The 25,558-nt window shown below is 39.3% G+C and overlaps 1 protein-coding gene across 1 annotated transcript in view; it reads left to right on the top strand.

The window, feature by feature from the left end:
* The window catches only part of LOC144272375 (von Willebrand factor D and EGF domain-containing protein-like), a 218,268-nt gene that overhangs the window by 39,304 nt on the left and 153,406 nt on the right, over positions 1–25,558 (top strand). Inside the window, 6 exon segments of the mRNA XM_077830375.1 lie at positions 3,091–3,225; positions 9,623–9,840; positions 12,797–12,856; positions 13,095–13,170; positions 21,062–21,333; positions 24,327–24,541. Of these exon segments, the coding sequence (XP_077686501.1) occupies positions 3,091–3,225; positions 9,623–9,840; positions 12,797–12,856; positions 13,095–13,170; positions 21,062–21,333; positions 24,327–24,541 (976 nt within the window).

Genomic DNA, 25,558 nt, shown 5'->3' with positions numbered 1-25,558 from the left:
GAATACAGACTAACATGGCTGTTACTCTGAAATCTATAATTAATGTAGCTTCTACACGCCCAGTGAGAAAATGTCCTAATAAATTACGCGCCATTCTGTAAGCCTTTCTAAAGCATTCACGGTACTGTCTAGGTGCTGACACTGTCAGAACATAAAAAATATCCAAAAGTGCTCCATGCACCCTCTAGCACATGTCCAGATGCATTCCAGTAACTATGTACAAGGTTAGGAGTGCCAGAGCTATGTGAAGTGGATCTAATCTACCTGGATTTCAGAAAAGCATTTGATATAGTTCTACTTGGAACTTATTAGTTAAATTGGAGTAAATGGTGATTAATATGAGAATCAAAAATGTGGGTAAGGAACTGGATAAAGGGGAAACTACAATGGGTCATGCTGAAACATGAACTATCAGGCTGCAGGGAGGTTACTGGTGGAGTTCGTCAGGGACTGGTCTTGAGACCAATCTTCATTAACATTTTCTTTAATGACCTTGGCACAAAAAAGTGGCAGTGCACTCATAAAATTTGCAGATGACACTAAATTGAGAAGTATTGCCAATACAAAGGAGGATTGTAACATAAGACAGGAAGATTTGGCTGACCTTGAAAACTGGAGTAATGGAAATGGGACAACATTTAATAGTGTGAAGTGCAGGGTCATGCACTTTGGGACTAAACAACAAGAATTTTTGCTGTAAACTGGAGACTTATCAGTTGGAAGAGAAAGACTTGGGGGTATTGGTTCATCACCAGATGACTATGAGCCGCCAGTGTGATGTGGTCACTGGTGAGACCTCATCTGGACTACTGTGTGCAATCCTGGTCTCCCATGTTTAAGAAAGATGAATTCAAACTGGAAGAGGCGCAGAGAAGAGCTACTGGGATGATCAGAAGAATGGAGAACCTACTTTATGAGAGGAGACTTAAGGAGGTTGGCTTGTTTAGCCTCACAAAATGAAGGTTGAGTGGAGATATGATTGCTCTCCAGAAATACATAAGAAGGCTAAACACTAGGGAGTGAAAGAAGTTATTTACATTAAGGGCCATTGTTGGCACAAAGCCAAATTAATACACACTGGCGACCAACAATTTGATTAAATTAATTAAAGCTTAATTTAAGCTTTAAATTAGACTAAGGTTTCTAACCATCAGAGGAGTAAAGTTCTGGAACAGCCTTCCATGAGGAGTAGTGGGGGCAAAACATCTCACTTGTTTCAAAACTGAGTTTATGGAGGGGGTCGTATGATTAGGTAGCCTACAATGGCATATGGTCCATCTGTAATGGCTATTAGCAAATGTCTCCAATGGCTGGCGATGGGACACTAGATGGGGAGGGCTCTGAGTTACTACAGAGAATTCTTTCCCAAATATCTGGCTAGTGGGGCTTGCCAGCAAACTCATGATCCAATAGATCACCAAATTTGGGACTAGAAGGAGTTTTCCCCTAGATCAGATTGACAGAGACGATTGGTTTTTCTTTGTCTGTTTGTTTTTGCCTTCTTCTGCATCATGGGGCATGACTCACTTACTGGTTTGAAATAGAGGAAATGATGGATTCTCTGTAACTTGAAGTCTTTAAGTTAAGATTTGATGACTTAAGTAACTCAGCCAGAGGTTATGGGTCTATTACAGGTGTGGGTGGGTGAGGTTCTGTGGTCTGTAATGTGCAGGAGCTCAGACTAGATGATTATGGTGGTCTTTTCTGGCCTCAAAGTCTATGAATTTAAGTCGGAATATCACTGCATTCAGACCATAAGGATGAGGAGAGAAAAATGAAATACTAATGAACACCTGGATAAGGTCAAGGGAAAAGACTGAAAAATCATGCTTATGGGTAGACTGCCTTACGTGATTATTTAATTTTGGAAGGTAATTAGATACCACTTTGATGGCTGCAGTATAGAATGATAGAGAATGGATTTGGTAGTTGTTTCCAAACAAAATATTGTTTTCACATCATTTTGTGTTCAATTTTGAATGCTCTTTGGTCCAGTGCCCATGCCTTGTAGTACTAGTGTAGTATTCACATTATTCTCTAGGATTTACCTATACTAAATACAGAGAATACTGCAAGTACCCTGTTAATGTTATTTAGTTATCAAAGGCAAAATAGGAGCATTTTTATGAGCAACCACCGTATAAAGATCCAGTTGTGCCTCTAGATAAATGTGCACAGTTCCCCCTGAAGTCAATAGGAGCTGATCTAGTGCAACCAAAAGCAAAATTCAACCCACAGGTTATCACAAAACATACTTGGATCCATAGTAGTGAAAAGCATTGTCCTGTATAAATGAAATACATAATTATGCAGAGCCAGAGTGTCTCTTGGGCTACACACCCATGCAGGGGCATTAAAGGGAGATAGCCCCAGCTCATATGTATGCACTATCCAGACTTTGGGTTCAGATGGACAAGGTTAAGAGTGCTGTGTACTAGCTACTTTCCTACCAGAGCAGATGAGCAAGGAGGGAGTGGGGAATGTCTGGAGTCTTGGCTTTGCTCTGGAATGCACAAGACAGCAGAGCTATGCTGGCATAGAAGGAGAAATAATCTGCTTCACGTCTGAGCCACTAACCGATTATTTTCCCCTGGTGCAAGAACAGGGAACAAAGAGGGAATTGCACTTAACTGCCCTGCTCCTGGGGCAGTGTGCCAGTGTGCCACCTCATACGCTTGTATAGGGCTTGTGGCACTGTCAGACTCTAGCCTATGATCAGTGAAAATATACCTCTCAATGCATTGTAATTAGTTCTTTTTTTAAAGTGATACTGCAAAAAAAATGATTCCATGCTATCCTATTGTTGTCAGGACTTTTTTTTTTTTTTAAAGATTCTTTTCAGACCAGGAAATAAGAAACTGTTACAGACTACTGATGACAACTGCAAATAGTTTCCTAATTCCTGAACATACTGTAAAAGCTTAAAAAGCAATTTTACCTTTTGAAATTAGAGACGATTACTTTATCATGAATTTGTAAGTTTTTTTGGTTAAAAAGAAAAAAAATCATTTTTTATGTTTCAGAAATATCCATTTTGCCTTATTTTTCTGTCACAATTATCTAAGATTGATCATCTATTTTACTTCCAGTTTACACCAGAGTCACTACAAATTGCAGAGAATGACAAAGAACATGTTTTGACCATTCTAAGTACTGTACCTATTATCTGCCAAGGTCAAGGTGACATCTGTAAAATTACTTTACAGCTGAAAACTGAAGATTCTGGTAAGAGATTTGTACATTGTAGTTAATTCATTGTGACTACTTACTTTTTGCAACTTATATGGTACAATGAATTTAAAGGAAAATTATAACATTTAGATAACATTAAATAGTTGACAAAACTAAATAGCTTGTTAGCTTGTAAAAAAAAGTAGATGAAAAAATCACTCATGGTTTGTTGCCGGTACATTAAGCAATTTCAATAATAGCTACATCATAGTTCATTGTGATTTATTAGAGAAATAATGATAAAGAAAAGGATTTTTTTAAACATTTAGGGTTATAAAATAGCATTGCAAGGTTCTGCATTCTGAATGTTTCTTAACCAGAGTGACACTCAGAACAATCTCATCACTTATTGATGGTCACTCAGAACATCATCATCAGATAATTCAAGAGCTGGATCAATAATAAATAAATAAATAATTGAACGGATTTTGTATCTTTTTCTGGATAAATTGTGATTTTATTGATGTTAGAAACATATGGTTAGGTCCAGTCAGTATCCCAAAGAACCTACGCTATAAAACCTCAGTTCTACAAAGAAATAAGCACATGTAACTTTACACACTTGAGGAGTCCAAATGACTTCAGTGGGACTATTCATCTATGTAACGTTATACACATGTTTAAGTCTTTTCACCATCAGGACCTCAAAGACTTTTGGACAGAGAAGAAAATCATGAAACATTATAGATATTGTTTTGTATCCCATATAACCTAATTTTCCCAGTAACAGTACATACCCCAAGAAGGGTGTAGAAGTTAGGAATTTGGTAGTTTTTCCCTTTTAAAAATATCAAGAATTAGTTCTACATTACATTCCTTTTCTAGAAAATGAAAATATAATGGGTTTTTTTTTATTGGTTTGTTTTCTGGTTTTCATTTGTTTGGGGTTTTTTGGTGTACTGGAACATGATAGTGACAAGGTGGGTGAGGTAATATCTTTTGTTGGACCAATTTCTGTTGGTGAAAGAGACAATCTTTCAAGCTCCACAGAGCTTGTCTCTCTCATATCCTGGGACCAACATGGCAACAACAACACTGGATTAATTTTTGTGACATACTATTGATTACTTAAGTTGTTTGCTTGGGAATGTTAGCAAATTTTATCTAAAGAAACATTTTGCCATCTTAATCAGCAAATATTTTTCCCAAGGCCAAAGTGATGTAATTCTGCTCACATCCAGAAATTATGGCTATTCATTGTCCATTTTTACCACCTAACAACCAAATTTTCTATCAAGGGACTGATTCCGCTGCCCTCCAGTGTATGCTGGTTCCCTTGAAGTCAATGGGAGTTGCTTTTGGGGACAGGATCACAATATCAGGCCCACCAGAACATTTGTCCACCTGTTAAATGTAGTATCTCATCTTAAAAACTCAAGGCAAAACAACATACAAGCTCTGAGATTTTTTTTTCTTCAAAATAACAGAAAGTGTGACTTTTGCTATGTGCTGGTTTTACCACTGGTAAGAATTTTTTAAACAACCCCTGCTCCACGGGTGAAATCCTGGACCCACTGAAATCAATGGCAAAGTACCTTTAGACTTTAATGAGGCCAGGATTTCACCCCAAATCTTTGCCACTGACGTATACATTATATAGAACTTCTCCTAAAACGAAACAAAAAAATCAATAATCCTCTGCTGAGGTTCAGTCTACCACCCCACTCTTTCTTCTCATTCTTTTTTAATCTCCCTGATGTTCAGAAACATGCATTTAAATGAGCTGAAATCCCTCTACTTTTCTTCCCAATCCTCAGCACACGCACAGACAACAAAGGGGATAAAAAGGCATTCAAAATGAGAACATAACTCAGTGATCTAAGATGAACTGTACCTGTGGTTTCAGCAGCTGTTAGCTTCCATACATGGAGTGGTTTGAATTTGCACGTGACTTAGTGGTGCACTGATCTGCATATTCCTCTTGATGGCCTGGCTGTGTCAGCCTACCAAGTGAGCATTCTTTAAACTCACAGGGTCAGATTTGTAAAGGTATTTAGGTGTGTAAATATGCAGATAGGCACATAGTGGAATTTTCAAAAGCACCAGAGCAGGTTAGGCACCTTTGAAAATCTGGCTGATGACAAAATTTATGAGCAGCGAGCTAACAAGACTGCAGAAGCTATTCTGCCAAAGTTAGCATCTAATACAAACTTGCTTGGCAGGAGCCCACTCCCTTTTCACTGCATGTTTTATCAGTCTCTTAATATTCTAAGGGAGACTGACCGAGAAAGTTTCCAGAAGTAGATTTATTTTCAATGTGTTAATGAACTTGACAAGTTGGTGCTGAGAGGTGCAAAGATGGAGATACAACTGTACCAATTAACTAGCCTTGAAAAGAAGCTGTTACAGAAGTGGCAAGTTTCTGTCCCTTTTAATCATCTAATTTATGTAGTTTAAACTAATAACCAACTATTGCCCTTGATTGGTCCACCCTGAAGCTGTTTGTCTATGTGTCACTGGCCCACATATATTCAACTGAGATGCTAAATGTCTATAAACATCTTCTGCTTTATGAAAAGGAGTACTTGTGGCACCTTAGAGACTAACCAATTTATTTGAGCATGAGCTTTCGTGAGCTACAGCTCACTTCATCAGATGCATACCGTGGAAACTGCAGCAGACTTTATATATACACAGAGAATATGAAACAATACCTCCTCCCACCCCACTGTCCTGCTGGTAATAGCTTATCTAAAGTAATCATCAGGTTAGGCCATTTCCAGCACAAATCCAGGTTTTCTCACCCTCCACCCCCCCACACAAATTCACTCTCCTGCTGGTGATAGCCCATCCAAAGTGACAACTCTTTACACAATGTGCATGATAATCAAGTTAGGCCATTTCCTGCACAAATCCAGGTTCTCTCACTCCCTCACCCCCCTCCAAAAACCCACCCCCATACACACACAAACTCACTCTCCTGCTGGTAATAGCTCATCCAAACTGACCACTCTCCAAGTTTAAATCCAAGTTAAACCAGAACATCTGGGGGGAGCGGGGGTAGGAAAAAACAAGAGGAAATAGGCTACCTTGCATAATGACTTAGCCATTCCCAGTCTCTATTTAAGCCTAAATTAATAGTATCCAATTTGCAAATGAATTCCAATTCAGCAGTTTCTCGCTGGAGTCTGGATTTGAAGTTTTTTTGTTTTAAGATAGCGACCTTCATGTCTGTGATTGCGTGACCAGAGAGATTGAAGGGTTCTCCGACTGGTTTATGAATGTTATAATTCTTGACATCTGATTTGTGTCCATTTATTCTTTTACGTAGAGACTGTCCAGTTTGACCAATGTACATGGCAGAGGGGCATTGCTGGCACATGATGGCATAAATCACATTGGTGGATGTGCAGGTGAACGAGCCTCTGATAGTGTGGCTGATGTTATTAGGCCCTGTGATGGTGTCCCCGAATAGATATGTGGGCACAATTGGCAACGGGCTTTGTTGCAAGGATAAGTTCCTGGGTTAGTGGTTCTGTTGTGTGGTATGTGGTTGTTGGTGAGTATTTGCTTCAGGTTGCGGGGCTGTCTGTAGGCAAGGACTGGCCTGTCTCCCAAGATTTGTGAGAGTGTTGGGTCATCCTTCAGGATAGGTTGTAGATCCTTAATAATGCGTTGGAGGGGTTTTAATTGGGGGCTGAAGGTGACGGCTAGTGGCGTTCTGTTATTTTCTTTGTTAGGCCTGTCCTGTAGTAGGTAACTTCTGGGAACTCTTCTGGCTCTATCAATCTGTTTCTTTACTTCCGCAGGTGGGTATTGTAGTTGTAAGAAAGCTTGACAGAGATCTTGTAGGTGTTTGTCTCTGTCTGAGGGGTTGGAGCAAATGCGGTTGTATCGCAGAGCTTGGCTGTAGACGATGGATCATGTGGTGTGGTCAGGGTGAAAGCTGGAGGCATGCAGGTAGGAATAGCGGTCAGTAGGTTTCCGGTATAGGGTGGTGTTTATGTGACCATTGTTTATTAGCACTGTAGTGTCTAGGAAGTGGATCTCTTGTGTGGACTGGACCAGGCTGAGGTTGGTGGTGGGATGGAAATTGTTGAAATCATGGTGGAATTCCTCAAGGGCTTCTTTTCCATGGGTCCAGATGATGAAGATGTCATCAATATAGCGCAAGTAGAGTAGGGGCTTTAGGGGACGAGAGCTGAGGAAGCGTTGTTCTAAATCAGCCATAAAAATGTTGGCATACTGTGGGGCCATGCGGGTACCCATAGCAGTGCCGCTGATCTGAAGGTATACATTGTCCCCAAATGTGAAATAGTTATGGGTAAGGACAAAGTCACTAAGTTCAGCCACCAGGTTAGCCGTGACATTATCGGGGATAGTGTTCCTGACGGCTTGTAGTCCATCTTTGTGTGGAATGTTGGTGTAGAGGGCTTCTACATCCATAGTGGCCAGGATGGTGTTATCAGGAAGATCACCGATGGATTGAAGTTTCCTCAGGAAGTCAGTGGTGTCTCGAAGGTAGCTGGGAGTGCTGGTAGCGTAGGGCCTGAGGAGGGAGTCTACATAGCCAGACAATCTTCTGCTTTATGTATGCATATGCACTGTGCAAGAATGTTTATTCAATGCTTTAGTTGCATTTGTTTTTTGTTTGAAAGAAAGCTACAGCCTTTTAAATACTGTAAGATTTAAATTGGCCACACTCCTACACATTGGAAATAAAGGCTATTTTAGTTTTTATTCATTTATGCCAAAAGAAATTAAATGACAAACTCCATGTTGAGTCCATTTAACACCACTGTTGTGTTAATTATATAGGTAATAAGCATTGAGAAAGCCAATTAAAAGCATAGAAATATATCTCTACGTTTAGATAATACAATTAATCCGAGGACACAACAGAACTGTTGTGCTGCTTGTTTTATGTGTACCACTGTTACTTCAACAAGATTATTTTGTTTGATTTTAAACTTTTGCTCTCACATGGTTACAAACCTCACATGGTTACAAGAGCAATAACTATCCTTTGTGGAAAGCTTCTGTTTAACTGGCTAAAAAAACTTGAAAATTATCCAGAACTTTGCTATACAATTGTAAGCCAGCCTTTAAGGATTTGATATCAGAGATACCTCTCTATGCCATAGTTCAATTTGTATAGAATCTATGGGTTTAATCTCAGTTATATTGTATAGGTCTTTTCTATAATGCTGATTTTTTGGAAATGCTGGTTTTTTGGAAATACTTTTGAATATTTTTATGCCTTCTGAATATAAATTAAGAAGCAAATCCATGAATTATGAATAATTGCTTTGTTTTTACCAAACTAATTCATTTCCAACATTTCTTGTCATACTGTAGGTGTTGGCTCAGACTGTGGAAACTGGGTAAAATCCTGGGCCCGCTGAAGTCAATGGCAAATTTTCTGTTGACTTCAATAGGGCCACGATTTCCCCTTGCGTGTTCAAAGAAACCATTGGCCTTTTCAATGGATCACTTTGGGCTCAGGAACATCCTGGATGTCTCAGTTTTTTGTCCCTTAGAGGCAGCAACCCTGTCTCAGACCAGTTCTTAGTGGATAAGCGTGCACATGAAAAAACACCAATAGATGGCACTAACAGGACCCCAGATTTGTGACCTTAAAAATGGAGGCTAATGACTGAAAAGGCATGGAGACAGCTACCCTCTCACCCATAGAGGAGGTCATTTAGGTAAGAGCTGAAGCACAGTGGCAGAGCTGCATGAATAATCTTACAATGTCATTGCCTCGCCAGCTCTGTGAGTAGCCAGATTCAGTCCCCAGCTCTCCAGCACTTTTCTATCTACATTACATGCTTGTCTAGCTCCCATTCCCTTAGTACCCAAGCAGCTCTTAATCTTTGAATGTATTTATCTTCACAATCTGACTGTAAGGTAGAGAAGTGCTATTATCTCCAATTTATAGATGGAGAATTGAGGCACTTGCCCACGGTCCCACAGGAAGTCTATGGCAGAGCAGGAAGTTGAACCTAGGTCTCTCAAGTCTTAGACTAGGACCCTAACCACTGCACCATCCTCTGTCTCAGGCATAAACTGATAATAATTTTGTAAGTACCTTGGCAGGTGCATCTTCCTGAAACATAGTTTTATTCCTTGTCATGAGAATTATCCATCTTCATCCCATGGGCTCTTCCCCATATGGATAAGAGGGTCACTTGATAAGATATTTGCATCTGTGAATACAAAGGCATGCAATTGGGTCTTCATAAAAACATCTATTGGGAGAAGAAATGCAGTGACCATTTGCATAGCGATATCAGATCAAGTTAAGTCATAACAACAGTTTTCACACAAAACCCATGTGGTTTTGATTAATGTATGTGTCTGAAAGTAGAACATTTATGTCTGACAGTAAAGAAGGTGGGGACAACCAGGTAATATATTTTCTCAGGCTCAATGTTCCTGTACATTTTAGATAACCTATTATTGGGGCCCCCAAACATAGCCCTTTCAGCATGCCAGGTGGATCTCCTGCATATGCCCTGTGCAGAAGACAGTTGTCCAAGAGCCTTTCTCACTGTGACAGCTGTGACAGACTTTGCCCAGGATGGAGACCGCATCAGCTATATCAGAGCGGAGCCAGTCACAAGGAGCGAACTACTCTGGAGAGCTTATGCGCCAAAGGATGTAAAGGTTGGTTACTCAAATAGCATGGAAAACATGGCAAACTTCAGTGGGAGTTTTGCTATGAAGGGAGACGGGGGAAAAGGCAATAAGTCTTAGCTGTATAAACTTCCTCATTGTGAGCACATTAACCCAGCACAGTGACTTAATATGCCAAAGAAATCAATATGTGGAGTGTTTTGCTTTAACAGGTTTGTTTTGATTATCAGCCAGGACATTAGTAGGGCCAACAGCTGGATTCTACACACAGTCACATTTGTATGTGTGTGTGTTTTGGGAGGAGGGAGGGCTGGTTTGGAACTGTCAATTCTTTAGGAGGAAAAGAAAACACTCAGGGGAAGAAATTCCAAAAGAGCACATAACCCACACTGAAATTGTGGTTCGTAGAGCGAAGCAAAGGCAAAGCTTCTCTGCAAGAACGCTTCTGTTGGTTATGATTCCCCACTGAACAACAGAATAAATACAGGGTTGGAGAGTGGCCTGGTAATTTGAGAAGGGGACTGAGAGTCAGGAATCTGGTGTTCTATTTTCAGCTCTGCCAGTAATTATGAGGTCTCTAATGAGGCACTTAACCTCTCTGTATCTCTATTTATCCATGTACAAAATGGGCATTATTAATATAATGAGAATTAATTAATGAGCCAAATCCTGCTTCCTTTACTTACATTTACTTCAGTAGGCCTGTTCAAGTGAGTGAGGCACACACGATTTGTCTCATTGTTTGTGGCCCGGTGATTCTCAGATGAGAGCTCTGATAGAAGTCCACAGTTATATTATGATGTGATAGACTAAAAGGACCACAGTGCCAGAACATACATATCACTCAGCTAAAGTTCACAAAGAGGTGACAAAACCAATGTAGCGCATTTTTAGCAATAGAAGACATACTCCTGATTAATGAACTATATGGTCCTGATTTATGTGCATCATTTACCTCAAGACCCAAAGAGTGACACTGATTCTATTCTCACTTACCCTGGCTGTACAATGGTATTACCTCAATGATTTCAGTGGTGTTTCGCCTGATTTACACTGAAGGAAATGAGGTGAAAATTAGATCCACAGTACTGTATTTGTATCTTTAAAACGTATAATGACAAATGTGTGTACATTTCCTTTCTTCCTCAATATAGTCTTTATCTTTAATATTTTAAATATTGTCCTTATGATGATAAAGGCAACTTTAATCTAGTTCAACACAAATGCAATGCAGTTAGCTCAATGCTATCAAACATATTAATTTTTGATGGCATTCATGTTTCTATTAAAACATGAGAACTGAGCAAATGTAAAGTTGAATTAACTATTTTAAAAATAAATTAAATTTGATCCCAGTAAAGCAGGCTTTATCCATAGAAAGAACAAAAAAACATCCCACTTTACTGTTGATGTTTTGCAAGCAATTAGAGGCATTAATGTGAAACACCTCTGCCAGCATAGCCAAGAAAAATTTCAGGATGATATATTAAAATCAAAATAGTCTTTGGATACTGCAGGCTTCCTAATAAATCTCAAAATTTACCTGGAAATGGAATGGCTGAAGCGTGCAGAACGATTTGAGAGAAATTCAGGTCCCCACTAACCTAGGAAGCAAATATACTGCACTCTTTGCATTCATTCAGTAATTAAAAGAGCTGGAGTGAAAGAAAGAGAGAGAGAGAGAGAGTTGGGATGTGGTGATAGTGTTAATAGAGAAAATCCTTTTACATCATTTTTGGTAGATACAACAATATTTGAGTTCAGGCCAAAACATTTTTCACGGAGGACTTCACTTCTGCATTCCTCAAGGAGTGAACCCTAACACCTGCGGGTGGCCAGCGTACAAGAGGTGTCAGAGTGGTGTCCCTACAAGGCTGTTGATGTGTATACAAAAGTACAAACTCTTCATTTGAGGTGCTCATCTCCATGAGAGAAGCCCGCCTTCTCCCATTCATCCATTATTTTAAATCACCCCTATTCCTAAAGACTACATGATGACCAATTCCACATGGCTGCACAATGACAAAGGGAGGAGCAAGGACCCCTCCACCTTTTCCCCCTGCTTCACACCCCATGTCACAACTATTTGAATTGCATTTCTGGGTGCCTGATGGAGTGCAGAGTGTGCACCTAAGATGCATCCCTCTGGGAGCAGATAGTCAAAGCAAGCAAAGAGTAGACGGCCATGGCCAGAGAATGGGGATAGGCTGGCTGCATGTATGGGAGCATGTTGCATCCCATAAAGGGGTGTCACAAATGGCTCATCCTTCCCCCAGTGCAAATGGGGCCCTTTGCACCACAACTTACTATAGGCTGTGTGCAAATAGCACACTGATTCTACATTATCAAGGTGAGAACTAGATATTACATTATGCAATACACCTTCACCAAGAGGCACCTTTTGGGCAGCAATGTGGCAATAGTCTTGTCTCTCTGTCCAGTGGATGGGCAATGCAAAGGACCTCTACAGGGAGCAGGTGTAGCAAGTACCACAAGTAAGTGTGTTCCCCCACAGCATCATTGGAGGCATTGGGTATTCTCCTAGTTTTTGCAGGCATAATATCTCCAGGGGTTCCTGACTCCTCATGCCATTTCTGCTCCCAGATGGCTGAAATTCTTAGGGGTTATTGCTGATCTAACTTAAGATAGATAGTTTACACTGCTGTAACTGAGAGAAGCCTTAGTACAGCCCTTTATCCTTCACCCAATTTTGATGGCTCCCACAACCTTGAAGTCAAGGGAGACTGCACCGATTCCTTGACACCAGAGGGGTTTACTCTGGATTTACAATGTAACTGATCTTAGAACCTGGTCCACACTCTGCATCACAAATTAATTAAATATTCAAAATATGGATTAAGGTCAAACCTATGGACCTGTAGTAGTACAGGCTACAAATCATGCTAATTATCCATAATTAAGCCATACCTTAGGCTTTAAAATTATTGTGATTTAATGAGTGTTCTACATTCTTGGTAATTTCTAGGTGGGGTTCTGCGTCTTAATGGGAACTTTAGCAGGAAAAGATTCTCTTTTACCAAACAGGGTAAAGAAATACAATAAATTGAGGTAGGTGAAATAATAGTACATCCAGCTCCCAGGCAGTATGTGATTAAACTCAAATTGTTTAAAAAGGAAGTCTATTCTATTCTACATCATGTTTTATAAGTCAGATTTCAGTTTGTACTTGTCACTTGAATGCTACACATAAAGTTTTGTGAAGGAAAATAATGAAGAGAAACTGCTGCATAGGTTGTATTCATTACACATTTTATATTAACCAGGTCACAGTTCAAGACCTCCCAACAGGGAACTGCTACTCTTTCACTGATCCAAACATTATCACATTTGATGGAAGGTGAGTATTCTTTCTACCTTGAAATAATTTGGCTTGATTGTTGTAGTTTTCAGTTCCTGAATGCAGCATATGGTGTTCCATCAGAATACCCTAGGAGTGTTATAATAGTTTGTTGTTAGTGATTGATACAGTGCTTTGGAGAAAAATCATTGTTCTTTCCCAAAAGTCTAAATTCGTGTTTAAAAAAATGATGTGAGTTATTTGTTTTGAAGCTAAAATGTTTCTTAGATTTACTAGTTTTTGTCAAAACAAAGTGTTAAATTCTGCAACCCTTGATTGAGCAAAACTCCCATTGATGACTCCAGGAGTTTTGCCTGATTCAAATATTTGCTTGATTAAGGACTACAGAATTAGAACCAGATCCTCTCAGATTGTCTCCCAGATTTCCAGTTTCTGTTGGTAAGCCTGCTACTAGTCAGGGTCATAATGGTATACCTGAAGCATCAGAAGAGGCTCAGCAAGTCTGGTGTCCCACCTGCTGAACTCCAATCGTCCCAATTTCAAATACTACATGCTCTGTAGGTTGCAGTACACTTTAGTCAGGATACTGACTTTGAAAACGGGCCCCAGCAGAAAAGCTGACACAGATGGTGGAACTCCTTATGCCATTTTACGGGTAGCTATAGTAATTCAGAGAGACATACAAGGAAGAATTAAAAGCTAGTATGCATGAATATTTATATATGCTCACTGAATACCTGGAATTATCTACACTCTGAGCTATTAACTGAGTTTAGAAAATAATGTATACAGTATATTTTCTACATTCACTGATAGTTAAGAAATTAAGTGAATTAAGTTAACTGTTTTTCAAACACTGCAAAGCCCACATTCCTTTTCTAGCACTATGGGCCAGATCCTCCACTCGAGTAAATTGATTTAGCTTGATTGACTTCAGTGGAGCTCTGTGGTTTACTCTACCAGAAGACTTGGCCCTACAAGTTTGGACTTCTAAATACCGACTAAGTTTAGGTCATCTCAGCACCAGTCAGACTTCCAAACAAGTTTTTCACTATCCCACTGTTATTTTTCATAACCAGATAACTCAAAAATTGCCAAAAAGAATAAACTTTGACAACATCAAATAATTTCACTTCTAAGCTTGGAATGAGAAATGTCCTCCCAATAGGCAATTCTGAGGAAGTCATAAGCCAGAGAGAACAGAATCATAGACCGGAAGTGCCTTCTCAGCTATCTAGCACAACATTATATCAGAGAGTGAGAGAGCCTATAAGACATTTTATTTTATTCAATAATCCACTTATTAATTAATGTTATTAAGCCAACATTTGCTACAAATTACACCTGTGCTATCCCGTTATTGATTGCAAGTAGGGATGTTTCTTAGAAATGTTACAAATAATAGATCTGAAGTTACCATTGGGGGTTGATAAGGAATGTCCGTATATGGCAAGTTCTCCTTCAGAATACAGAATCTTGCAATGGAAAAGGCCCAGCAGGTCATCTCAACCATCCTACCTACTACTCCAGACACTGCAGGATTTCTTCCTTTTGGATCGTCACTAATGTTTTATCCAGTCTAGTTTTAAATGAGCCAAGTAATGGGGCTTCTGCTAGCTCTCTCAGGAGATTTATTCCATAGACTAATACATCTCACTTTCAGGAACTTCTTGATATTCAGCCAAGTTTCCTACTCCTAATTTCACCATCCCATCACTCCTAGTTATAGTCTCTTCTATTATTGTAAATAATTCCTCTCTTTCCAATATGATTATGTTCCCCCTTGCCCTATTAGTCATCAGTTAGCCAAGCATTCTATCTATATATTCCACAATGTTAATCTTTCAAATTCTAATATATGTGATGAACTGGTTTTAAAGCTACCCTGCATCTAAGGAATATTGGGTATGCAATCCTTGCTTGTACCTTGCTAGAGGCCTACAGCTGACAGATAAATGTTGAGGCAAATTTTGATCATCTCCTTATGATCATAAAAAAGCGCATGTGAGAAAAAGTTGTGTTTGAATGGAGATGTGCATCTTGCACGGCACTGGGTCCCTGCAGAGAGAGGGCACAGAAAGCTTATCTGGGCAGGCAAATCAGAGCAAAATCCACAAACGTGCACCACAATACTAATATATCATCAGGAGGTGGCCTAAGGACTGTTGCAGAAAGTATTACACACTGCTCAGTGTGGAAATAGGGAGGGGAAAATAATCTAACAGAAGCTATTGCTAGCCAATAGAAAAAAACAGGCTGAGGGGGTGAGTGAAACAGCAGAATAATAGCTTTTGGAGGCCAGGAACTACAGTGATTTTAAGCAGTCAGTAGACACTAGGAACTGGGGCAAGAATGTTACGCTGGAAGGACAGCAGGAAGTGAGACACTTAAGGGCTGTCACACAGAAACAATGTAAACACACATTAGCAAGTCATGGATAGATAAAGAGGATGAAGAATTTAAAAGACAGACAATCAACTCTTCCTCAGGAATTGATATCAGACCAGTAAAGCACTGTAACCCAAGCAAATACATTCTTCCTACCCTTGTGCCTAGAACCCCACCAGCCTAAGGACAGGGTAGCAGATCCCATTGGCCCAGCACCTTCCAGGGAATGCTGGTGTGGAGAATGCCGCTTTGTCACCTTTCCATCAGCTCTCCATGCGACACCATGAAGGGTTGTCTGAGAGATTGAGACCTAGGAGGGGAGACAGGAGCTGGAGATAGGCAACTTTTTCCAGTGATGAGTGAGATTTTCCCCATACTTTCTTATATTTATTCCTTTCCCACCAGAAAAAGTTGGGGGAAGTAAAAAATGGTAGAGAAGTAGGGGAAAACCAGACCCAAAACCAAAAGTGAACATGCCTTGTTTCCAAAAATCAAAAGAAAAAACATTGAAATGAAAAAAATCATTTAAATATTCGGTTGAAAATTATCTTTTTATTTTGAATTAATCAGTTAGGACACTGAAATACATAATTTAAATCCACATTTTTCCATGGAAAATGTCAATTTTGACAAAATGCATTTTCCATTGGGAAATTTTCAGTCAAAAACTTTGACCAGCTCTAGTGAACAGAGTTTATTTTATTACTTTTTTTTTTTTATTAAAATAAACTTCTCCTAGTGAGTAACAACCACTCAGCAGCTTGTAAGCTGTCTACCTCATGCACATTCCATCTGGGTTAGCATAATGTGAGGCTATTAATTACATAATTAAAATACCTACCTTATCTTTGGGACAATAGTTTCCCCTTTCTGAACGCCTACCTCAAGGAATGCATATTACATAAAAAACAGTTTGTCATGTCCTTTTAGTAATACATTTCTATAGAAACATCTACCTCATAATTCTTTTGACCAAAGGGAGAGACTAATAGTCAGAGGGCAAAGTGTCATATTTTACAGTACAACAGTTTGAGTGTGTTGATGCATAGAAGTGCAATGACATTAATTATACTGGCTAAAGCTCGGAAAGAGCACTTCCTTTTATAGCAAAATGCCTTTTAAATGAAACAAATTTGCAAGCCTGGCAAAGAGAAAGTATAGGCTTCATTATTAGTTATGATGCATTATAAATATAAAAGCCTTTCACATCATAAATTGTAGATTCTTAAAAGTGAATTATCAGTTTCAAGCTAAGTACTAAGATAACTCTTTTATGGCCATATCTAAAACACCTAAGATTGCTCGGCTGGTAATTTATATATAATTAGTGTTATTTTTCATTTCACCTTATAAAGGAGAATTTTGAGATTTCTGGAGCATGTAAATTAAATCTATGCATCAGTATTCTTTAGGGGTGAAATTCACCATTTCCTGAACAGAATAACTGCACTTGTGCAGGGAGGTAAATTTAAAGTTCTATGCCTGAGGATGGAGGGAATGGAATTTGCCACTCCAACCTGGAGGTAAGTCACTGGGAAAATAATGCAACCCTTCCATAGCTACTGTTCTAGCCCATCAGCAACTTGGTCGGTTTGCTGGGATTTCACCTAAGCATGGAGCCAGTAGTTCCTGAGCCTACCCACAACAGCCTCCTTCACACTGAGCAGAGCCAATGTACAGACCCCCTTGTGCAGCTGTTCCGCTTTGCAGTTGCATCAGGGGGCCTGCCTTCCTCTGGATTAATTTCATCCTGCAACATGGAAGTCCCAGGCTGCAAGAAAAATTCTTTGTCTTGATGCCCACAAGTCAAGGAAAGTCATAGATCTTGGCTCTGTGGGAAACCGTCCTGTTGCAAATGCCTATTTAAAAGCAAAAAGCCTCTCTTCTATGATCACAAGATCTCCAGGGAGGATGAGAACTCTATAAGAGAGTTCTCCACCCCTCATGCTCCTCAGAATCTGCAGATTGACTACATTTCCCCTCACATCAAACTATAGGGTTGTGAATAGCAGCATCCACCAAGTGCTGTAAGTCCCCCTGGACACTGTGGATGTGAACTAAAAGGTTCCTAGTTCACCTTAATATAATCCCATTTGAAGAAGACTATGTTAAAGTGAACTAGGAATCTTTTAGTTTGCACCTGCAGCGTCTGCACAGAGGAGTAGTTACAATGCAGCTCTTTGGTGCACACTGAGGTCCAAACTGTTGGGCAATGTAATCAAGTCAAGAGTTTTGCTTTCTTCAAAGGCTCCACACCTATAATGCACAGCAGAGTAACTGGAAGTTCATTTAACCCTGGGATGGAGTAACTATCTTACAAAAACATGGGTGAGGTAATGGGTATGTTCAGTTTCTCATCTGCTTTGCCTTTATTAAACATAGCAAGGCCAAAGGGCTCTTATTTATACCCTAGTTTTTAGGGGAGTGGGAATATTAAAACTTGAGGGTCTTTACCATATACACTGACCTATTCATCTAGGAACAGCAATTGATGGCACCTCTATTCTCCTACTCAGTGCTGCCATGATTACTTTAAAACTGAATAGCCTTAGGGTTGGAGGAATTAGATTTTTATAGATAAATGTTGGTAAAATGTTGGTCAATCTCACTGTACACATACTAAACAACAAAAAATATTTCCATTGATAATAACTGAAATGTTCAGATAGGCAGAGTAAAAAAAATGCTGCTTGAAAACTAATTAAAGTTTTATTTAAGGATATTTACTTTGTATATTTTGACATGTGAAGTTGACAGTTTGTGTTTTCAGTTATAAAGCCTTAACACTTTGAATCTCAACATCTACTGTCATTAAATAATTATTTTTGACCTCCCCATAATTTCCCACAACTCTGAAAATTTAAAGAGATTAAAATAGAAAAAATGCTTACCAGTAAACATTGATATTACCATCAAAATGATAAAACAATAAAAATTGAATTCCATGAAGCCTAACTATCCGGTACATGGTGTTATCCACATCCAACTTGGGATGTGAAGCCATATGCCACTAACGAATCACAACTCTTTGTTCTGATCCACTCTATTCTGTCTGCTTTATCTTGACCTAAATTGGACTCTGGTAGCTCCAAGGACTTGAGTGAAGTGAGACCAGGGATGAATCTGGCCCAGGAGGGTCATGCAAATCAACTGAGCCTCTTTTTCCTTTATAAAATGCTTGCTACAAAAAATAAAATGTGAATGTATTCTGGATCCCAAGTATATCCTTCATTTTCCCTCTGACTAACACTTCATAGGACACAGACTAACATAAAACAGCTCTCACTGGCAAGGACAGCAGTCCTACGGATAAGTGAACAGATTAATCGTAAATGGTGCCTTTCAGTGGCTGATGTTTTGGGAGCAGTAGTAATGAAATAAATTAAATCAGAAGATGGAAGAGACAAGGAGGGGGAGCCTCATGGGAAAAGTGAATGAGTGCTGGAGTGTCCTTGGGAGTGGGTTGTATAGCAACAGTAAAGTACAGTATAACAACATAGTGATAGATAAGTGTATGGCGGGAGGTGTGGAGGAGGGGGTTAAGGTTATTCTTCTGATTTAAGATTTCCACATTTGGGGCAAATATAAAAAAAAACATATAGTAAAATCTTTTCCTACTGTTTAGCAGTATTTAATTTTCCACTGCTGCCTATATGACTGTCATGACATTTTTCTGAGTGCCACAAAAGCATATCTGTTTAGGTTCAATTTTGCATTCAAGTAATTCAGCACCAGCTTAAGGCTTCCATTTAAAAATGAAGACATTTTGCAAGTCTGACATTTTACATGATCTATGGCATGACCTAACTGAAGGACTCCCACTGACTTCAATAAGAGTTGGATTGGGCTCCCATAGTCTATACACATTAATATGAATGAGTAGTTCCATTTCTGTGAAAGACAGTTATGTACCTGTGTTAAGAGAATCTTATGTATTTAAACGATAGACCAGCAGAGTTCAGATGCAGCCACTCTCATGCATCCCCTATTTCTTTCATGACCACGCTCCTTCAAAATGCCTGCACTGAAAAAGGACTATTTGAAGGAAGTTTTGGAAGATGATTCTCAGAGTTTTCCATCTCCTTCCTGTGGATATATCCATAGGAGCATATCGTTTGACATTACAAGGGATTATATGAAGTTTTTTTAATGCTCCCTTTAGTTTTAATCAGTATTTTGCCCCAGTTCTTAAATAGCATGCTCAGAATTTATGTACCTGATTAGTAAATAGGATGAGACAAGCCCATCAAAAGTGTTATCTCATTACAGCCAACTTCGCTGAGTTTTTCAAGACCGAGTAAAATCAAATTTTATGACAATAAACAGACAGTTAAACTCTATTTTCTTGCTTTATTCCAAACTACATACGTTTCTACAGAATGTGCTTCTCTATAAGGGGCGGAGGAGGTGAGGGAGAACTGTAAAGGAAACAGAGCTCTTTCTGAAGCAGTACTTTACAAAAAAACTCCTGATCTTTATTTTCATTGAACTTTCCTGGCATAATATAGAAAATTCCAACATGAAAAATAGTAATTTATTTTCTATTAATTGTAGATTCCTAAAAATCTGTTTTAAAATGAAACATAGCTGTTTAAAAGGAAGGTGTTACCAAGCACTGCTTTCTAAAGGTGGTTAGCAATTGATCCACTCAAAGAAGTCCCTCACAATTTCCGTAAAATGCATAGCCACTGTTTCCTCCAGTTGTCAGAGCAATATATGGGACAAGAGCAAGAAGTAATTACAATGTGAGAAAACATAGGCATTTGGAAATACAAGAGAATCCACTTGTAGGTCCTAATCCTGCAGTCCTTACTCAAGCAAAATTCAGACTGGTATCTGTGGGAAATTTGCCAGAATAACACTGACTGACTAACAACTGCAAAATTAGTTCCACAGTGAATTCAGACAGACTGAAACTCCATTTTTAGTAGAGCACAATGAAAGTTCCAAATTACTCAACACAAGGCAGTGTGCCAGTTGCAAATCCAGTTATAGTAAAACTTATGCTTATAGTGAAGTCGTTCGAAGGGGGTGGGAAATGACTTCACTTTAACAGGGTTCCAGGAGAGTCCTAACTTTTCATATGAAATGTTCACCTAGCCCCAATCAGCCTTGTAAAAGTTAGTGATTAGTCACAGAAGTTGTAATTTGAGCACTGATTTTGCTGTGAAGAATGCCATGCTGTAGAGCATCCAGTTAAACCAAAATGTATTTATTAAGTCCTGGAGGCAGGGATTATTTCCCATTTGCTTTTCTCAAATGTTTATCTTTTTCATCCATGCCTGTTGCCATAGCAGCAGCTCTTAGACAGCTAACAGCTCTCACATGAATTCTTATCCATTTCCAGCTAATAACTCCAACGGTATTAGCTTGTGTATGGTGATGAATATAGGCTTCCCCGTGTGTTAATTTTCTTTCTCCTCCAAGGCCAGCCATCATGCTGGCCTAATGAAAGAGTGTGGCTGTTGGAGTATAAACACACAGTCATGATAGGTGTACACCCGGGGTCTGAAAATCCTGTTTTTGTTTGTTTGTTGTTTATGCGTTTTGACAATTATAAAATTGGAACCTTTCTTTTGTGCAAGAGCCTGGCCCGTGTGTTTGAGGTACATGTACGACAGTGGGACTGTGGAAGCCACCAGTATGCTGTTGCCTGCAACTGCAGTGTAGCTGCCTAGGAGGGTAATGACATCATCTTGCTAGACATGTGTAATGGTCAGTTTCAGGAAACCAGACCTCAGCTGTCCATTAAGAGCATTGGCGCATCACCTCAACGTGTCAAAATCGTGAAGTCCTACGGGGGGAAAAAAATTACCGTAGGTGGACCTTTTTTTTACATGTTGCTTTGACTTTAACTATATATTTCTGAATTAAGTAACTACTACACACACACCTATAGCCATAAGAGTGCTTACAGTGAAAGTCACAGTTATTGAGAAAACCAGACTGAGGGAAAGTGCTGGCTAACGTGTTAATATAACCAAACATAAAACAAAACATGAAACTAATAAGAGTGGATGGGCGTTACTCTCAAAGACATAGCCAAGAGTCATATGAATATTATTTGTTGTTTGTATTATGGTAGTGCCTAGCAGTCCCACGGGCACCCACTGTGCTAGGCACTGTACAATTACATAACAAAGAGACGGCCCTGAAAAACTTGTGATCTAAGTATAAGATGAAAGATCACACAATGAAGATGGTTCTGCAGCACATCTGCTTTAGTACAAATTATTTACTTAGAAAGCACTACTGTGCTTTCCAGTTTGCACTTTGTATCTTTCATCCACACTGAAGATCTCTAGTCCAGGTGTTCCTTGAAATCTGGTCATGAAATCACTGGACAAACAAGTGCAGACTGCACTAAAGAGATCCAAGCTGAGAATTTTGTCCTAAAATTTCAACATCAAGATTTATTACTAGAAAATATTCTGGGTAAGAAAGGGGCCATAAGGAGCCAAAACAATGTTAGGGTGGGGGTGGGGGTTCTGAGCTTTGGCTCTCACCATCTTCTTCTCCCTTGGAATAGATCTTGATAACATAGTTATTTAAAGTTTCTTAATTGCAGAAAGGAAGCAAAAGCAGGAAAATACCTTTCATTTCACCTTACAACTGAATACAGTATAATTACAGTTTTATTACTAGAATAATCTTTACTAGCAATATTCAAAATATATTCAAAATGTTAATCACTTTCTTTGAATTTGGAGTTATAAGGCCACATTTTGTCCTAATTTAACTGCATGTAAACCCCACTGATTCCACTGGGGTTATATCCAACTGAGTTTCTGTGGGACATGAGTGAGGGGAAAATCTAGTCCAACCAGTGCAGAACACTGAAATAGCAGATAGTGTCCTGATAGCAGAGATTTTAAACACAAACTCCTTTTTGAAGGAAAGTGTGTAATTAGAAGACAGTTGGCATGTGTTAGTTGAACATGGCAAAATTTTTCAGCCAAAACTTTTTTCCACCCAAAAAATGCAGATTTGGGTCAACCAAAACATTTCACAGATTCATGTCAAATTCGCTGAATTGTTTTAGTTAAAAAAAAAATCTGAACTCAAAATGTTTGGTTTCAACATGTTCAGAATGAACTGTTATCATCTGAAATGACCCTGCATTTCAAACTTTACTTCAGTTTAATTAAAATTGTTTTGAAAATCTTGAAAATGAAACATTTCATTTATACTCAAACAAAATGTTTTATTCAACCTGAAATATTTTATTTATTTATTTTTACTTTTTGGTTGGTAGAAAAAAAATGTAAAATATCATTTTAGACTGACCTGAAAGATTTTTTTTTTTTGGACTGGCAGCAAACACTTAAAAATCAGTTACTCACACAGATCTATGTTAGTTTCAAAAAGGTAGCTGAGGTAACTATAGCTCTGTTTCAACTAGCAGCTGTCCTGGCCTACAAATTAAATTAAAAATTAAGGAAATACAAACTTATAAGCAAGATTCAAGTATCGTGAATCATTCCACCATTCACTTGTGTAACACTACAGAAATTTGCTTCTTAAAATATACTTGCTTTTTAAATTTCTTATCTATGAAAGTAAGAAATTAATAGGCTAAATCCTGCTTTCCTTACTCAGGGGGACTAACATCCAAACAGAACTGAGCCTAGCGCATGGGCACTATGCAGACACCCTCACATGATTCTGTAGCTTGTACTAGCCTTGATGTGCATTATCCCATGTGTAAGCGGGGGAATAGTCCCACTATTGTGGGGAACTTTCCTGGCTTCGGTACTACCCTGGTGAAGTGGGCTAGTGAAAGGATCTGAGTCCTCGCTCCCACTTCCTTTACCCAGTGGCCTCCCTGCCCTTGAGGACTCCCCTTCCACTCTCCTGTCTGGCAGAGTCCTCGTAACCCCAACAAGGCTGGGCACAGGATTCCTGGGGGGCTCGACCCCCAACCCTGCTGTGGTCACCGAGGACAGGGGCTAGGGTGTCCCTACTCCAGGGTACTCTCTCTGAACTGGGGCACTTCTCTGACCCACTGACCATTACATACAATTTAAAGCAAATGCAAGTTATTTAATCAACAATTAATTTTAAAAAGAATAAGAAAAAAATGGAAAAGGTTAAAGGAAACACATCACCCCGCTCTGTGGCAGGGAACTTCACAAACAGTGTCTCTGGAATGTCAGGGCAGGTCACAGTCTGTTCCTTGTAAGTCCCTTGTAAATTCCTTGTAAGTTCCTTGTAAATTTCCCTCGGGGGCTAAGGTCAAAATTTTCAACAGTGGGTACTGATTTTGGGTTGAAGTGCTTTTTGGCTTGAAGTGCATTGCGTTTCAGAAGTGCTAAGCAACCACAGCTCCAGCTGAAATCAATGGGGGTTGCAAGTTCTCAGCATGTCTGGAAAATTCAACAGTTTTCAAGAGGGAAGAAAGCTATTTTCCATACTTAGCAATTTATCAAAAAGAAACAATTTCCCAGGCAAAAACACAGGGGTGGTCTTATCATGGTGACAGCTTCAAAAATTAGCTGGTAACTTACCAATGGGAAAACGTCAGTGAATGTAATTATTAATTTAAAAAAGGAAGGCGCTTGTGTGGGTTTATATTTATATGATGCTATCAGATATTAGTACCAAAAACTCTGAAAGCATCATTGTAAATAAAACCGACAGCATCATTGTAAAATAAATGTTTACAGAGTGTCTAAGTGGCATTAAATTACCAACTGCATAGCCAACTTCCTGCTTTGATTTTTTTTTGCGAGGGAGGGAACACACTTTTTTTATTACAGAAGAAACTTGCTAATGGATTAAATTCACTGGGTTTTTTCTGCCTCTTCAGATCATCTTCCCTTCAGGAGCATTTGTTCGAGCTGATGTAAGTGAGTGGGGAATGAGTTTGACAGTCAGGGCGCCAAGCATCGATTTTAACAGCACTAGAGATTTGTGTGGCATCTTTGATGGGAACAGTCATAATGACTTCCATAACACCAGCGGGAGTCCTTTACTATCACACCAGAGTAACATGCCTGAGGAAGACTTCATAGAAGAGTGGAGGTACAGAGCTAAAGGATTCCAAACCTAAAAGTCATACTGTAACATCGTTTAAAGGGGTGTCTATACATTTACTTCATTACATGGTCTTTTAATGACCTGAAAAAGAGCTCTGCCTAATCTGTCAAAGGAGGGCTAGAGGTCCATTATCACCACAAACATAACGAAAGCTTATTTTTCAGTCTGTACACTACACATAAGAAGCTCTTTTACTGAGAGAGACGTGTTATATTCACGAGAGATACCATGTTAACAGCTGTGTTAAGATCCCACTCAGCTGTTAAAAAACGCAGTTCTCACCCATTCTGAAAAATGTAGATAACTGACAATAGGGATTAATTAAGTGTTTGGTATTTCCCTTGTTCTTTTATTCCTGAAAGCTAATTACAACATGTGACTATACAATTAAATATTTACATTTTGACAAAGAGTGGCAATAAATGTAGCATGCTAAAACTTAATATCTATTCAGTTAAAAATAATGGGACATTTGAAACTCTTGCTTTCTAAGAGAGAGAGTCTGGAACAGGGATTCTGATCCCTTTCCATATCAGGGACTTCCATTGCCCCATATTTTAATTCCCGAATCCAAACATAGCCTTATAGTTCTGGGTCCAGGTCATTTCAAAACCTGAATGGAACTATTCTGCAGTCTTTGATTGGTTGGTGATTAACTATTTTCAGGGCAGCCGCTATTACAAAATTTGGTCCAAAATAAAAATATGATGAAGACCTCTGTCCTTGTGAGGTGCCCACCAGGAGAAATATTGCAGGATCAGCTGATGACTTGAGATTTCCATCCTTTGGGACTGGAAGAACAGCAGGGCTGGCTCTAGGCACCAGCTAAGGAAGCTGGTGCCGGGGGCGGCAAATCAGAAGGGGCAGCGCTCCGGCGCTCTTGGGGCGGCACTCCTTCCTCGGCGGCCCTTCGGCAGCGGCACTTTGCTTTATTTTTTTCTTCTTCAGCGGCACTTTGGCGGCAGCTTTTTTATTTTTTCTTCTTCGGCGGCCGCTTGTTGT

This window comes from Eretmochelys imbricata, chromosome 11 (genome assembly GCF_965152235.1).
Source record: "Eretmochelys imbricata isolate rEreImb1 chromosome 11, rEreImb1.hap1, whole genome shotgun sequence".
Classification (NCBI taxonomy): domain Eukaryota; kingdom Metazoa; phylum Chordata; order Testudines; family Cheloniidae; genus Eretmochelys; species Eretmochelys imbricata.
This window is presented reverse-complemented; position numbering and strand designations above follow the sequence as displayed.